The 17,707-nt window shown below is 42.4% G+C and overlaps 1 protein-coding gene across 1 annotated transcript in view; it reads right to left on the bottom strand.

The window, feature by feature from the left end:
• LOC311102290 (rho guanine nucleotide exchange factor 10-like) overlaps positions 1-17,707 on the bottom strand; it is a 78,372-nt gene that overhangs the window by 16,577 nt on the left and 44,088 nt on the right. The window contains exons 19-24 of the mRNA XM_084143587.1: positions 15,151-15,251; positions 14,532-14,653; positions 14,257-14,343; positions 13,245-13,474; positions 12,937-13,094; positions 1,860-2,002 (exon numbers count right to left, since the gene is read on the bottom strand). Coding sequence (XP_083999713.1) covers positions 1,860-2,002; positions 12,937-13,094; positions 13,245-13,474; positions 14,257-14,343; positions 14,532-14,653; positions 15,151-15,251 — 841 coding nt within the window. The remainder of the gene's footprint in view (positions 1-1,859; positions 2,003-12,936; positions 13,095-13,244; positions 13,475-14,256; positions 14,344-14,531; positions 14,654-15,150; positions 15,252-17,707) is intronic.

Raw genomic sequence — 17,707 nt, 5'->3', positions numbered from 1 at the left:
AGGTAGTGCTGAGCACAACAGCAACATCAGCTTTAGTCAAAACATGAGCTCTGAGGAAAGTCCTGTCTGCTTTTCATAGATCCACAGTTTGATATAAACTTGCCATGATTTTATTTCCCTAATTACAAAGCCAAATATGACTGAGGGCATTTCAGCTTACCCAATATAGACTACTCTGTGCCTCAGTTCTACTGGTATCAGTCAGAAACAATATCAATTGTGGATTTAGTTGTTTTTAAGTAATTTCCCTGAGATTTTCTCAGCCTAGTCCCTGAGAGGCACTACTCTACAGCCATCAGCTGTGTGGCATGGGATCTCCCTCCTCATCCCTGTTAATGAAGGGAAACTCTACTTGGCCAAGGACAGTCTCACAGGCCTCACAGCAGGGTTCCAGTATTGACAACAACAAGATCAGGTAGTGTGTCACTGAACCTACATAAACTTGAACTTCCCAGATGACCTCTCTAGCCTCATTCTCTCCCTTCTTGTCGCCCTCTCCCCCCCTTCTTTGTTTGTCTCTCCGTCCCCATTTCTCTACCAGTCTCTCTACTTCCTCTTCACCTCAGTCTCTCCCACTCTTTCCCTTTTTGCCTGCCGCTCTCTCTCCCTCTTTCTCTACCTCCATCACCCTTTTCCCATGTAGGTGCCAGGATGTAAGCCTTCGGGGAGAAAGGCAGGTGGTCCTGTAATGAGCCTAATTACACTAACTGGATTATGAGACTGTGTGTCAGAGGAGGGGAGGAGGAATGTTGCTATTCCAGGACAGACAGCAGGTGCTGGTGACCCGGACTGTGACTCTAGGACGGACAGAGAACAACACAAACGCACCGGGCCTGGAGAGAGGGAGCTTGGGAGACAAGGAGAGACGGAGCGAGAGAGACCCCTCCCAGGTTCCACTATACCTCTGTAACGCAATTAAGCCAGAGCCAAGCCAAGTGCAGGTGACATCACAGAGATTGGGCCAAAAATAATTAGTAACCTAGAAACACAGATAACTAGACGTGACACGCCCTCCGGCCATGTTCTACATTCTATATTCTAATGTCTAAGACTCTCATCCAACCATACCTCATCTAGTGGTTTCATAGTTAATAGCAGGGAGCAACATATCCACATCAACAGTAGATAGCACTGTATCTTTAAGAGTAAAGCTACCAGAACCAGCGATGCCCGAGAGAGACTGAGCAGAGCAGACGCATGGTGTGGGATGGTGGAGTATCAGAACAGAAATGTGAAATATGCCCAGAGAATGTGGTGAATGCACCAACACCTACATCTCTGCAACCGCAGAAGGAAACTCCAATCACTTATGGACAAAATCATTTCCATTTCAGTTAAACGAACAGATCAAGAGGTCATTCAGAGTTTATCACAACTTTCATTTTCAAATCCTTCATATTTGTACAACGCCATGAGAAGAACTCTTAATGTCTTTTTATAGAGGGCATGAAATATAATATTTGAATAGTAGATTGGAGCTGTAAGTGGGACCACCCCACTTTATAGCAGTTGAACTGTAATAAAATGTGTTTTCTCTACACCTCCACGAGTGTGTCCTACATTCCTTTTTCATAAACCTGGGAAGCGGCTAGGATATTGAATTTGTGCCTTATCTCTCACACATGAGCCTCAGTATCTGTTTGAACTACACAGAGAGACGGGAGACTGGGTCTGGTACATATAAGAGTTATGAGCAAGGAAAGGGGGAATTTATGAGATATTAGAGATAGGAAAGATAAGTACCTCTATGACAGTGTGAATGTGTGTGTGACTCTTCCTCCAGATGATATAAAAGTTATGAGACAGAGAGGGAGGCAGGGATCCATACAGGAAGTGAGATAAAGAGATGCTCTAGTTACCTCCACAGTGTGTGTGGTAGTGCTGATGATGAAGACTTGTCCTCCAGAGGAAGCCCAGACATGTTCCTCCACAGCTAGCATGGCCTTTACTGGTAGAACCCCCAGCTTCAGCACCTTAGGAGAGTCTGGATTCCACGAGCCATCTGAAACACAAGTATACACATACACGTCATACAAATCCCTTACAATACAGTGGCAATACAGTGGCAAATCACTAGAAATCTGGAAGAACCAAAAACTAAAGTGGAGCAAATATCACTATGCAAGATTATTAATGTGTTTGTTAGATATGGTTGTTCAGATTATGCATACATTAGTGGCAGATAACATAATTACACTGGAGAGGCCATTGATGGTTTCACAGGATTCACAATGAATATAGATGTACTGAGAGGCATTAGTCATCTGTAGAGCCAACCCACACACTTCCTACATACTGCTGTCTGCCTACTGCTATACGGAGCTCAGGACACCACTGTGAACACCCAACACTCCATTCTGAACACCCAACACTGGGTACATTACAAATAGAGCTAACACATTTCTCTGCGGCATTCATCTTTCTCCCTCAGTTTATAACCCAACTGCAACAGCTCAAGAACACATATTAGTGTAGGGAGGAGTTGTAGGATTAAATCCTTAAGAAAATTCAAGAAGCTTCGAAGTAGTCTAAATAAGAAGTTAAATTCCTCCAGACACCGAACTACAGGAAATATCAGAGGCCTCACCAATTGTGTTTGTTTAAGGGAACTCACACAGGCAGCTATTGAAAGGTGCGGTGCCATACAGGGAGGAATGGGGGGACTTTCTGAGGTATAGTAATTACTAAGGAAGTAAGGGGCTCGGGTGGACAAAAAATACTGCTTTGTGTTTATTATTATAATAACCACAGGGTGTATTTGTGTGTGTGTGTGTGTGTGTGTGTGTGTGTGTGTGTGTGTGTGTGTGTGTGTGTGTGCGTGTGCGTGTGCGTGTGCGTGTGCGCGCGTGTGTGACAAGGACAGAGAGGGATTGAGAGTGAAATTTCATGTGTTTAAACATCATTCTTCCTCCCAGCCAGTCTTATGTAACCTTCCTCTCTGTTGCAGCGTTTCTACAAACCCAGTTCTTTCACTTCTACACACTAACACTCCATCATGTCAATGTTACTTCTTAGGAACATCCAATGAGACTGCAGAGTGTGGTGTTACAATAGTAGATAGATATACATCTAGATATAAATCTCATACTGAAAGATAACAAAAGGACAACAAAGAGATCAAGACATAAAACCTTGCACTATAATGATGACACTCCCATTCAGGAATTGTACAAGGAAATATTAGGCTACTTCACCACATTACAAAATATAGCTAGAGATGTTTCATGTCCTTATTCCCTGACTGGTTGGCGTTGGCATGCAGTCTCTGCTGAGCCATTCACACACACATAAACAAAGAGAATAACTAGCGTGGCAGAATGGGGCTGGCTGGGGGTTCAGACAGGGCCATGCCTACGGCAGTGTGACATGATCACGCACAATCACTCAGCGACAGGCAGGCAGGGCATAGCCACAGCACAGCTAAACACATGGAATTCAACCTGTGGTGCTCTGGCGATACAGATAGTGCCATATATATGAGTCTGCAGCTTTGCAACTCTAGAATGCAGTGCCATATTGCTGTATTAGTATTTGTTACCTAATCATATAGCGTTATTGAATGCGTGTGAATGGATTTTTTTGGCCAAAACGCGTTTCATAACTGAAATGACAGTTTTATATTTAGGGTTATCTGGAGGCGGTTATTTCTTATGGTCCCTTCTCTACTATAGTTCCTTTTAAAATGTAAATGGGACTCTAATATCAATTCTAATAGCGTCTGTGAGCAAACTCAATGTGACAAAAGCACTGGAAGAGCTTTAGCTAGGACGCAGATGCAAAAGTTTCACCACTGAAGCTAGGATGATTCATCATTTCACTTTTCTGTCACTCATGTAGAAGAACAAGTATGCAAATGAAAGGAAACCACTTAAATTGTCATTTATAACTACAGAGTTTCTCCATCTCTTCTCTCAGTGAAAACATTGAGGGAGCCAAAGGATAGCAGAGAACTCTTGACATTTGACAGGGCTGTCAACAACTCAGCTTTTCCATTCAGTCAAACCAAAGGGAACATTCACGAAGTACCCTGACAAGTCCATTGAATTGAACAATCATCTGCTGCATGGAGAACAAAGGAACCATCATCTGATGTTTATAGGAAAGAAATATAATGGAAACAGTGACATTCTGTTAAACAGAGATGGAACCAAAGTGGGCATTCTTTCAGCGTTGCAACATTCCCTTCCAGGCTTTACTGAGCTGGCTGAGGATCAGAATAATACTTTCCATTCGTACTTTCCCTCCAGCAGATACCGCTATATCCTCTATCCCTCTATCCTCTATCCCTCTCTCACACAGCACAACGTGCCCGGTTGATGGAGGGAAGGCAGCTTTACTCAACCTGGATTTGGATCAGGGATTTACCACGTTTCCTTCTCACCACCTCTGGATATGTGACTAAATATTCTGATGGTGACTTAGCTGGGAATGCAGTTGGAGCAACTGAACCCCAGTTGCTGACTGGATGTAGTTTTTCTATTGATTGGCAGGGTAGCCTTTTCACCTTGGTTCACCAATCAAAATAAGTAGCTGACTGAAGCGTAAGAATAAAACCACCTGACACTGTGGCCTTTAAGCATCCCTGAACTGAGCTGGAAATTAGATAAAGGGTAAGTCAGAGGCTAGCGGACTAAACTCAACTCCATGATAAACATCTCAATGGAATTGAGTTGCGATGGGTTTTGGCAGAGTGTACATCCAACTACAGTGCATTCGGAAGTATTCAGACCGCTTGACTTTTTCCACATTTTGTTACATTACAGCCTTATTCTTTTAATGGATTAAATTGTTTGTCCACATCAATCTACACACAGTACCCCATAATGACAAAGCAAAAACTGTTTTTTAGAAATGTTTACACATTTATAGAAATAAAAATAAACTGAAATTAAGGTTTGATCGGGTTCAAGTCCGGGCTCTAGCTGGGCCACTCAAGGACATTCAGAGACTTGTCCCGAAGCCACTCCTGCGTTGTCTTTGCTGTGGGCTTAGGATCGTTGTCCAGTTGGAAGGTGAACCTTCAACCCAGTCTGAGGTCCTGAGTGCTCTTGAGCAGGTTTTCATCAAGGACCTCTCTATACTTTGCTCCGTTCATCTTTCCCTCGATCCTGACTAGTCTCCCAGTCCCTGCCGCTGAAAAACATCCCCACAGCATGATGCTGCCACCACCATGCTTCACTGTAGGGATGGTGCCAGGTTTCCTACAGACGTGACGATTGGCATTCAGGCCAAAGAGTTCAATCTTGGTTTCATCAGACCAGAGAATCTTGTTTCTCATGGTCTGAGAGTCCTTTAGGTGTCTTTTGGCAAACTCCAAGCGGGCTGTCATGTGCCTTTTACTGAGGAATGGCTTCAGTCTGTCCACTCTACCACAAAGACCTGATTGGTGGAGTGCTGCAGAGATGGTTATCCTTCTGGAAGGTTCTTCCATCTCCACAGAGGAACTCTAGAGCACTGTCAGAGTGACCATCGGGTTCTTGGTCACCTCCCTGAGCAAGGCCCTTCTCCCCCGATTGCTCAGTTTGGCCGGGCGGCCAGCTCTAGGAAGAGTCTTGGTGGTTCCAAACTTCTTCCATTTAAGAATGATGAAGGCCACTGTGTTCCTGGGGACCTTTAATGCTGCAGAAATGTTTTGGTACCCTTTCCCAGATCTGTGCATTGACAAAATCCTGTCTCTGAGCTCTAGGGACAATTCCTTCAACCTCATTATGGCTTGGTTTCTGCTCTGACATGCACTGTCAACTGTGGGACCTTATATAGACAGGTGTGTGCCTTTCCAAATCATGTCCAATCAATTTAATTTACCACAGGTGGACTCCAATCAAGTTGTAGAAATATCTCAAGTATGATCAATGGAAACAGGACGCACGTGAGCTCAATTTCGAGTCTCATAGCAAAGGGTCTGAATACTTATGTAAATAAGGTATTTCTATTTTTATTTTTAATACATTTGCAAAAATTTCTAAAAACCTGTTTTCACTTTGTCATTATGGGGTATTGTGTGTAGATTGATGAGGAACATTTTTAATTTAATCCATTTTAGAATAAGGCTGTAGCGTAACAAAATGTGGAAAAAGTCATGGGATCTGAATACTTTCCGAATGCACTGTACATAGAGTCGGTATCAGTCGATACTTATAAAAATGTCCATTCTATAATGCAAACCAGGTAACTGCCAAAATAAAGGAAACACCAACATAAAGTGTCTTAATAGGGTGTTGGGCCACCACGAGCCAAAACAGCTTCCATGCGCCTTGGCATAGATTCTACAAGTGTCTGGAACCCTATTGGAAGGATGCGACACCATTCTTCCACGAGAAATTCCCTATATTTATATATTATTTTTTGGGGGTTGGTGGTGGAAAACGCTGTCTCAGGCACTGCTCCAGAATCTCCATAAGTGTTCAATTGGGTTGAGATCTGGTGACTGAGATGGCCATTGCATTTGGTTTACATCGTTTTCATGCTCATCACACCATTCAGTGACCACTCGGCCCTGTGGATGGGAGCATTGTCATCCGATGGGGGCATAGCCATGGTAACCAAAATAATGGCCTGCCCAGCATTTTTATACATGACCATAAGCATGATGGGATGTTAATTGCTTAATTAACTCAGAAACCACACCTATGTGGAAGCACCTGTATCCCTCATTCACTCATGTGTTTCCATTATTTTGGCATTCAATAATTTATATTTATAAAAGTATCGAGTGGTAGTGCATGTTTGAAGTTGCTAACTTCATAATCCTTTGGAAAACAGTGGATTACACAGCGCAATTTGACAGAGGTCACATAGAATTACGTTTTTTATCAAAAACTACAGATTGCAGCACCCAAAGAAAATAACATCTTTACACATGACAAACATAAGTACAAAGTACGCATTAAAGAATGGACATTTTTACAAGTACCGAGTGATACCGACTCAAAGTACACTCCATCAAAACTCATCGCCACTCAACTCCATTGAGATATACACTACCGGTCAAAAGTTTTAGAACACCTACTCATTCAAGGATTTTTCTTTATTTTTACTATTTTCTACATTGTAGAATAATAGTGAAGACATCAAAAGGGTGGCTATTTGAAGAATCTCAAATATAAAATATATTTTGATTTGTTTAACACTTTTTTGGTTACTACATGATTCCATATGTGTTATTTCATAGTTTTGATGTCTTCACTATTATTCTACAATGTAGAAAATAGTAAAATAAAGAAAAATCCTTGAATGAGTAGGTGTTCTAAAACTTTTTTATATACCGTGGAGTTTAGTTTGTCAGCTAGTCAGGGGCCAACCAGGGCCACAGAGAACGAGTGTCATGCAGAGCGGGCACCAACACCAACAGACAGATCTGCAAGGCACATAGAAATATCAGTCATGGAAAAAGACCTCAAGGACTTTCCTAGAGAGCCTAAGCTACAGTTCTGAGTCTTGTCAAGACTCCGCGAGCTGCATGTCATGCCGATGCAGATGGTGTAATTAACGTCTGGCTGAGATAAACAACATAGCAAGCCCTTGACAATGGTAGTGTCTCACCATCCTGTCTTAATGTGGTCATGTTGCTGTCACTAAACTCACTATAATCATTCAACAACAACAAGCAAAGTGTTTTCATACTATGAGAGAGAAAAAGACACTCAGACAAAGATACAAGTACAGGCAGATAGAGAGACAGATTGAGAGCAGGGGAGAGAGCTAGTAATTTGTGTCTGACAGTGTGCTAGCTCTGCAGGATATTAAATGGGTCAGCGCTAGCTAGCAGATTAGCGACTTCTCCCAGGCAACCAGGCCAGGCCAGGCTCCATGGAGGCCAGCCACAGAGAGAGAGGGAGGCCTTGGTCCCTGAAGCAGAGCTAATTCACACTGGTGATTCACCCTGTATGCCACGGGGACTGGGTCAACACACACACTTAACAGCCTCTCTGTGTGTCTGCAACCCAGCATCACCCCATTTCCTCTCAACTGTCTTGTTGGGAAAAGGTCAGGGTCAGGTCTTCCTCCAAGAGAGGCTGAATGGCTGAATCTGTTCCTCGATTCATGTTTCTTGGTTGGACTGAATGAACAGTAGCAAGCAACAGCTTACCTTGGCCAGATCTGACCTGGCACATACTTTTAAATATAACTATACAGTCATGTGTAAATACATTTTAAGTACGGGTGGTCCCAGGAGTCAAACCCACTATCCTGGCATAGCGCCATGCTCTACCAACTGAGCTACAGAGCTAAATAAACACAGAACACCTACCTGGATATAAAACAAAACAAACTTTTTCATTTAAATAAATTAGTATTTTAGGTTTGGTTAAGCTAATTTAGCTAGTACCATGGCTGTAAGTATACCTATTTAAATTAAACATAACAAAAACTAAACGTTAACACTAGAACCGCCATAGGCCAACGACCACTGACGTTTGATTTTGTACATTTAAAAAAACAGTCCAAAAAATAAGCTATGTCCTGCTTCTTCCCTGACTTTTCCTAAATGTTTGTATTTTACACTGGTCATTTGTCAGAATTTTGAAATTACAAACAGAAAAGTATTTAGAGCCTTTTTAGACAATAGTGTAATGATGAGTTTGTGTTATGCCTATTTATCAGCAGCAAATAATTTGAACATGTGCCTTGGGGGTTGATACCATTCTCTTTTACGTTTTACTTTGTAAAAAGAAGCTGTTATGGGACTGTTTTATTTACTATAACTCTATTACTAAGGCTGTTACGGTGACCGTATTAGCTCACGAGTCATGATGGCAGTCAAATTCCATGTGACCGTTTAGTAATGGTAATTAGGCTTCTCCCCCCATGGGGGGCCAGTATGAAAATGTATACACTCACTAATTGTAACTCGCTCTGGATAAGAGCGTCTGCTAAATGACTAAAATGTAAATTGGATCACAAAACAAAGTCCAATCTGCTGATGGTCATTAGTAGCTTACCAAGCTTGCTAACTGTCTGGTACTCCGCATTCTATTGTCCCTCTAATCACTCTGACATCAATGCAAATGTAATCCAAATCTAATCAAACACTTAATGAGAGCCCATGAGCTCATGTTGCACAACATTTCTATAGGCTATGCAATTGTGGAGAAAACAGAGTGATGGCCTCTATTAAAAAGAGGAGCATCCCATCAGCTTTCTATAGGCTAGGCCTACTATATTTATTTCTCAACCTTCCGAATATTAAGCACATTGCTTCTCTTTAAAACAGGAGTATAGCCTACCTGGCTGGCATGAAAATGAACCAAGGGAAAAGCATCCTCCATTCGCTATTTAAGTGCATAGATGACATGGATTTTTTTCCGGCTGCCCCTGTTTCGAGACAGGTGCATGATAATGGTCCATTGTAAATCAGAACAAATTTCACACATTTATTATTTAGTTTATGTAAAGACAAGATTAAATCAAGAATAGTGTGATGGGTGACAATATTAGCCTATCACTTGTGAATTATATATTACCACTTGTGAATGATGACAAGCTTAAGGCAAACAGCACATGCTTTTTTTTGCTACTTTTTCAAATCATAGTCACACTCCTCATGTAACCTAGCCCATAGGCCTATATGTTTTGATAAGGTTTCTATCACAATTAAAGTGGCCAAATAACTTCTTAAAATGAAGCACATTAATCCGCTTTCCAACGGGTCTAGAGCCTAACTGGCATACATACGCACTGCGTGAGTTTCAAGTTTGGGGGAGATCATTTTCACCATAGAAATGCACATTGATAATAAAAGCATTACATGCATAATCGCATTTGTGGTCACTTTTGAGAACGATGTTTTCCTGCTAATGGAATATTTGCGCTTATAGCCTACTGCCGTGTGCACATTGCTGCGCTTATAATGTGAAGAAATAGCTTAATAATTTATCAACATTTTAAGCTAAACATTCTCATCTGTTGCGTCAGGCTTATTGCGTAAAACAGGTTTTTTGATGGTAGTGGTTGTATTAATTTGGGATCTATCGCATCCCACAACTGTCCCCGACTATGTATTGAATATTTATTTATTCTTGGGTATGACGCTACAAGCTTGGCACACCTGTATTTGGGGAGTTTCTCCCATTCTTCTCTGCAGATCCTCTCAAGGTCCGTCAGGTTGGATGGGGAGCGTCTGGAGGAAACCTGGCACCATCCCTACGGTGAAGCATGGTGATGGCAGCATTATGCTTCATTAATCTTTTCCTCAATCCTGACTAATCTCCCAGTCCCTGCCACTGAAAAACATCCCCACAGCATGATGCTGCCACCACCATGCTTCACCGTAGGGATGGTGCCAGGTTTCCTCCAGATGTGATACTTGGCATTCAGGCCAAAGAGTTCAATCTTGGTTTCATCAGACCAGAGAATCTTGTTTCTGAGACTCTTTAGGTGCCTTTTGGCAAACTCCAAGCGGGCTGTCATGTGCCTTTTACTGAGGAGTGGCTTCAGTCTGGCCACACTACCATAAAGGCCAGATTGGTGGAGTGCTGCAGAGATAGTTGTACTTCTGGAAGGTTCTCCCATTTCCACAGAGGAACTCTAGAGCTCTGTCAGAGTGACCATCGGGTTCTTGGTCACCTCCCTGAGCAAGGCCCTTCTCCCCCGATTGCTCAGTTTGGCCAGGCGGCCAGCTCTAGATAGAGTCTTGGTGGTTCCAAACTTCTTCCATTTAAGAATGATGGAGGCCACTGTGTTCTTGGGGATCTTCAATGCTGCAGAATTTTTTTGGTACCCTTCCCCAGATCTGTGCCTCGACACAATCCTGTCACGGAGCTCTATGGACATTTCCTTCGACCTCATGGCTTGGATTTTGCTCTGACATGCACTGTCAACTGTGGGACCTTATATAGACAGGTGTGTGCCTTTCCAAATCATGTCCAATCAATTTAATTTACCACAGGTGGACTCCAATCAAGTTGTATAAACATCTCAAGGATGATCAATGGAAACAGGATGCACCTGAGCAAAATTTTGAGTCTTATAGAAAGGGGTCTGAATACTTATGTAAATAAGGTATTTCTGTTTTCGCTTTGTCATTATGGGGTATTCTGTGTAGATTGCTGAGGAAATTTTTTTATTTAATCCATTTTAGAATAAGGCTGTAACGTAACAAAATGTGGAAAGAGTCAAGGGGTCTGAATACTTTACGAAGGCACTGTATAGTGTAGTTTATGCACTATTTATCAAGTGTCGGAGCTTATGTTTGCTGTACCTTGCAGGTTGATACAGTGAGGGAAAAAAAGTATTTGATCCCCTGCTGATTTTGTACGTTTGTCCACTGACAAAGAAATGATCAGTCTATAATTGTAATGGTAGGTTTATTTGAACAGTGAGAGACAGAATAACAACAAAAAAATCCAGAAAAACGCATGTCAAAATTTTTTGAAATTGATTTGCATTTTAATGAGGGAAATAAGTATTTGACCCCCTCTCAATCAGAAAGATTTCTGGCTCCCAGGTGTCTTTTATACAGGTAACGAGCTGAGATTAGGAGCACACTTTTAAAGGGAGTGCTCCTCATCTCATCTTGTTACCTGTATAAAAGACACCTGTCCACAGAAGCAATCAATCAGATTCCAAGCTCTCCACCATGGCCAAGACCAAAGAGCTCTCCAAGGATGTCAGGGACAAGATTGTAGACCTACACAAGGCTGGAATGGGCTACAAGACCATCGCCAAGCAGCTTGGTGAGAAGGTGACAACGGTTGGTGCGATTATTCGCAAATGGAAGAAACACAAAAGAACTGTCAATCTCCCTTGGCCTGGGGCTCCATGCAAGATCTCACCTCGTGGAGTTACAATGATCATGAGAACGGTGAGGAATCAGCCCAGAACTACATGGGAGGATCTTGTCAATGATCTCAAGGCAGCTAGTCACCAAGAAAACAATTGGTAACACACTACGCCGTGAAGGACTGAAATCCTGCAGCGCCCGCAAGGTCCCCCTGCTCAAGAAAGCATATATACATGCCTGTCTGAAGTTTGCCAATGAACATCTGAATGATTCAGAGGAGAACTGGGTGAAAGTGTTGTGGTCAGACGAGACCAAAATGGAGCTCTTTGGCATCAACTCAACTCGCCGTGTTTGGAGGAGGAGGAATGCTGCCTATGACCCCAAGAACACCATCCCACCGTCAAACATGGAGGTGGAAACATTATGCTTTGAGGGTGTTTTTCTGCTAAGGGGACAGGACAACTTCACCACATCAAAGGGACGATGGACGGGGCCATGTATCGTCAAATCTTGGGTGAGAACCTCCTTTCCTCAGCCAGGGCATTGAAAATGGGTCGTGGATGGGTATTCCAGCATGACAATGACCCAAAACACACGGCCAACGCAACAAAGGAGTGGCTCAAGAAGAAGCACATTAAGGTCCTGGAGTGGGCTAGCCAGTCTCCAGACCTTAATCCCATAGAAAATCTGTGGAGGGAGCTGAAGGTTCGAGTTGCCAAACGTCAGCCTCAAAAACTTAATGAGTTGGAGAAGATCTGCAAAGAGGAGTGGGACAAAATCCCTCCTGAGATGTGTGCAAACCTGGTGGCCAACTACAAGAAACGTCTGACCTCTGTGATTGCCAACAAGGGTTTTACACCAAGTACTATGTCACGTTTTGCAGAGGGGTCAAATACTTATTTCCCTCATTAAAATGCAAATCAATTTATAACATTTTTGACATGCGTTTTTCTGGATTTTTGTTGTTGTTGTTATTCTGTCTCTCACTGTTCAAATAAATCTACCATTAAAATTATAGACTGATCATTTCTTTGTCAGTGGGCAAACGTACAAAATCAGCAGGGGATCAAATACTTTTTTTCCTCACTGTATGCATCTGATGCATATGCTAAAGATGACGCCCGGCAACGTTCTCTAGCGGGTACTTATAGGCTGAAAGGCAAGGCAGTTTTAGTGTTAAGAGACAGACATACAGCCTTCAGAACAAGCCTCACCTTGTGCTCTGGAGTAGATGGCAACTGAGCCACTCACTAGGCCAGCGTATAAACACTGCTTCTTGTGCACCAGGCTGGTCACGGTGGACTTGTCTAGGGTGAAGAAGTGTTGGAGACGCACCTTCTTGGACCGCTGGCTGCTCTTATAGACTATGATACTGCAGAGAGCCAGAGAAAGGTTGTGAGGTGATATCATGATTTGTGTTTCCAAATAAAATACAATACAATAAAACCGATGAGAAGATTTATTTAGCCTACAGTAGAACCCAGAGTTGGCTATGACTACATCATCTGTTGACATCACATACCTGCCCTCCTCCATGCCCAGGCAGACAGTAGGGATGTCACTGGCCTTCCCCACTAAGGAGAGGTTATTTTCTGGGTTCCCCTCCCCATTCTCCTGGGTACTCTGCTCCATGGGTACATAGGCCATGCACAGGATCCGAGACTCCACATTGAAACACTCTGTCACCTTGGGGCTGGAGTTCTGCATGGCCACAATGGCTATCTGACCCATCTGGTTGGTGCAGCTCGCAACCTGAACAGGGATAGGAGTAGTAACAGTTAGGAGTAGGGCGACAAGTTTTTCATGACCACATGACCTGACAGGGAAAGACTCCATGCCCCAGCTAGGAAATAAGATCCTTTCTACAGATCTTTCCAATTCTGACCTCATCAGGGGTTGTGATACAATTGATAAAGTGAGAAAACAACAACCACGACAACAACAAACAATGCTTTTAACCACTCCAGCAGAAACTTGTACAGCAGACTGACCAATAGGAGCATAGAGTGGGAGAGAATGGCCCTCTCAATCCAGGCCAACAGTAAGTAATTTACAATGGAAAAGTGTGAGCCGTCATTGTAATGAGAACAGTCCATCACTGGAAGACATTGGGAGTCACAGAACTGTGGATGTGTTATCCCTGCCTCTGAAGTAAATACACATAGCTAAGAGGCTCTCAATAAACTGATTCATACAGTAAACATGCCACTGGTTCATATTTATAGCTCATGAATGAAAGGGCCTCTGTTCAATATTTAATTCCAATCTCACTGGGAGTGGAAGAAAGCTTTTTTATAGGGATTTATAGCTGATGATGAGTAATATGGCTAATCTCAATATTTGGCACTGGTTACAAGCAAAACAGATCTCATTTGGCATCATTTGTAATGCAATGATGTACATACATGGATGTCCATGCTGTCCATTGACAATCTGTTTTATAACATCTATGACGTCTATTGTTGTTTAGGCCTTATTACCAAGGGTTCAAGTAAAATGCCATCAAATGATAAAAAGCCAGGTGTCCTACTCACCCACACACAGCCGTGTCCGAGTGCAGGTGTGTCTGCTGTGCTCTCTTTGTTGACGTGGGGCTCGGGGTTATGGACCGCACACTCCACCTGCCAGAGATACAGAGAAACAGACTTACACCACTCTTCACTTTACACGTGTATGTAGATTGTACTAGTTTCCTACATGGCATTGTAACAAATGATTCATGCGGTCATGGGATAGGTACTCTTTTGAAGTAGCCATTGACCCTGCCCATGGCTGACAGAGGAGGCGGTGTGGGGGAGGTGATGCCCACCTTGAACTCCTGTAGTTTGGACATGACCACAGGCATCTGCCTGAGCAGGAGAGGATGTTTCTGCTTCTTGATCTGGTTGCCATCATCCTCCGCAAAGAACCAGCCCTGCAGGTTGTCCTCCTCTGTTAACGCACACACATGAACACACACACACGTACAGTTGCACACACACAGACATACCAGAGTAATTTCATTTCTAAGAGGAACACTATGTCCAGTGTGGAGCACTGATCCTAAATTCAAACCGTGAAATATTACATTTCCAAATATGTTACATAACACTTTACAATCCATTTTACAGTCCAATGAGCCAGGGCTGGAAAAGTGAATTTGAACTAATAATATTTGCTTGGTAAACACTGATTTTTAAATACCCATTGCTATGCAACTAAACCTTGAGTTTGGACATGAGCCACGAAGCCAGTGGCAGTTTAAAACAATCACAAGTGGAAAAGGGCAGTGAGGCAGAGAGAGGCTGTCCCTCTGCATACCCTCACTACAGTCCTCTATGTAACTACAAAGTGACAGAGGCAGTGGGGAGAAGCAATAGGGACCACAGAATATCCAACACAAACAGCTTTGGGTCTGTGATTGTGACTGAGGCCAGACTAAGACATACCCAGAGCCAGCTTGGCCATCTGCAGGTTACTGATCCAGGACTGTTTGATGGCTGGAGAGAAGGTATTGAACACAGCAGAAAAGTATGTGGGCCTGCCAGACCTGCCGAGAGAGAGAGAGAGAGAGAGAGAGAGAGAGAGAGAGAGAGAGAGAGAGAGAGAGAGAGAGAGAGAGAGAGAGAGAGAGATAAATGACAGACAGCAGTGTTGAGACAGTGACAGTATCCACTACACAGAGTCTGTGTCATGGAGATTGAATCCTGGGGGTGTATTAACGGTTCTGCTTCCCTACATTCACTTCAATTTTTTTTAAATAATCACCTAATAGCAGGAACAGCACAATCTAGTGGTCAGAAGCTGGTAATATCAGGATGTAGGATGGGACATAAACCCAACAACTTTACAGACTAATTTCTCTGAACAGTGGAAAAGAACAGCACCAAATTCATTCAGAATACATTACATAGGATGAAGAAACAATACCCTAAGCCGCAGCTCCATACTAATATAGAGAACTGATACTATATACTCGTTGTTGGGGTGGGATTGGCGTGGGGTGTGGGCTGACCACTTCTTTGGATTCCTCATGTCTTACTCATTGTTAGAAAAAAGTTTGGTCCAAATCGGATTTTAGGTACTATAATTATTGAATATTATATGAATTCTATAAATTAAAATGGCCAATTTGGGTGCAATCAATTTGCTTAATTTCTCAGAGATCAAATTATATATTTCAACAAAATAATGTTTCTGGAATGCTTATTTTATCTGTTTCTAACTACAGAACAAATCGGAGATGGTGGGTGTCATGGCTTGCTGTCGGGGGGAGGGGAATCTCTGTGTGACCCTAACAGCTGAAAGGACATGTCATCCTGCTCTCTTGTTAGGGGCTTTTCTCATTGACAAAAGTTAAAGGAGCGGCAGCGTGCCGACATTTCAATTGACATAATTTGTACATTAACTTTTCAATTCACATGTGGGTTTGGTGCTAGGCAACGGACATTTACCATAACTATCCCTATAAAATATCCCAGGATAGGCACTAGCCAGCATGCTTCAACTGTGCAAGCGACTTTTCATCTTAACCGTATTACACATTTTAAAAATGGAACCAAACCGCATTACACTCTTGAATAATGCAACAATTCACAAGGATGTGCAGAAAATAAAGGGTTTATTTTCTCGTTTGAAGGCTACACTACATTTTAGCTTCAAGACAAAAGCACAGAGTAGCTAACAGCATGTCTTCATCAAGTAACGTTTGCCTATTAAAAATGAACAATTAGGCCTACTACCCCTCTCATACAAATATAAAAGTACAGTAGGCCTATTACAACATTACTTCATCAGGCTTAATTTTTATCAATATCATGCAAATCATTTGGCCTACATGTGGTAAAAGCTAATTGCGACTGGAAATGTGGGTATAATATCTATACAGTATGGGGAGTTGCCACAAGCGACGAGCTGTTTTATATGGAAGCCCATACACGCCACCCAAAAAAAATGTATACATTGAATTGCCTCATGATTTGTCAACTCGTGCACAATTAATCTGTGCTTCAGTCTGATCAACTGCAGCCTATAACAACCACAGCTGCAGGTAGCTTAGATCCCTTTTGATCCCATCTGGGCCTGGTCAGGGGAAATGAAGCGGTAACATCATGTATTTATAGCCTAAGATATGTATTTATAGCCTAATGTAGGCCTATTTATTTGTGTTCTGAGAAAATATGAATGTGATCAAATTTGGCTTATATTCAACTTTGGGTGGATACCTAGGCCTTTTTAATCCGAAATTATTGACTGGAATTAATCAATCAACACAATAGTGATGACATATTGTATGAATAACTTTTTAATGACAGATTTAGTTACTGGAACAACGCTCCTAACCGCTAGGCTACCTGCCGCCCCTATAGTGTAGTGTAGGGTGTGACTGAAATTTTGTGGGTGAGGAAAGAGCTAGGCATGACGCGCTTGGCATCTTGTTGTTATGACTTGCATTATCTGAATTAGGCCCACATCATTATACCTACGGAGGAGCGACTTCCATGAAGGAACTTTGAATGTCTTTGAACTTCAAAGAGTTGACTTAACTAACGTTGGACCAGAGCTAGCCCTTGATCATGACTCTCAGTTCCATTTCAGTTTTCGAGAGCTAGACCAGAGATAGCTAACAAGCTAGCTAGCTAACAAGCTTTTGTGTGCAGAGCGGCACCAGAATTAAAATAAAAACACGTTTTACTTTTTTGTTGTTAATAAATCCAATGTGAAACGTGATAACTATAGTATCCTTAACTAGCACTGAAAAAGTTAATCCGTTGTTCTCTAATTAAAAATGTCTCTCCCTAATTTCTGAATCACGACTGTAACGTCAGTAGCTACAGTAGACTATGCATGCTTTAGAAGGAGGGGCAGGTAGCTTACACACACACACTGGCTAGCTGGCAGGCAGACACTGGAATACGTTTGTGACAGTGAGGGCTTTGCATAAGCACTTTGTTGCGTTTATTGTGGGACTGGAAAAAAATGCCCAGAACGTAAAATAACATTATT

The sequence above is a fragment of the Coregonus lavaretus genome, assembly GCF_964263955.1.
Source record: "Coregonus lavaretus genome assembly, chromosome: 27".
NCBI lineage: Eukaryota > Metazoa > Chordata > Actinopteri > Salmoniformes > Salmonidae > Coregonus > Coregonus lavaretus.
Note: the sequence above shows the minus strand (reverse complement) of the source record. Positions and strands in the feature narration are given on the sequence as shown.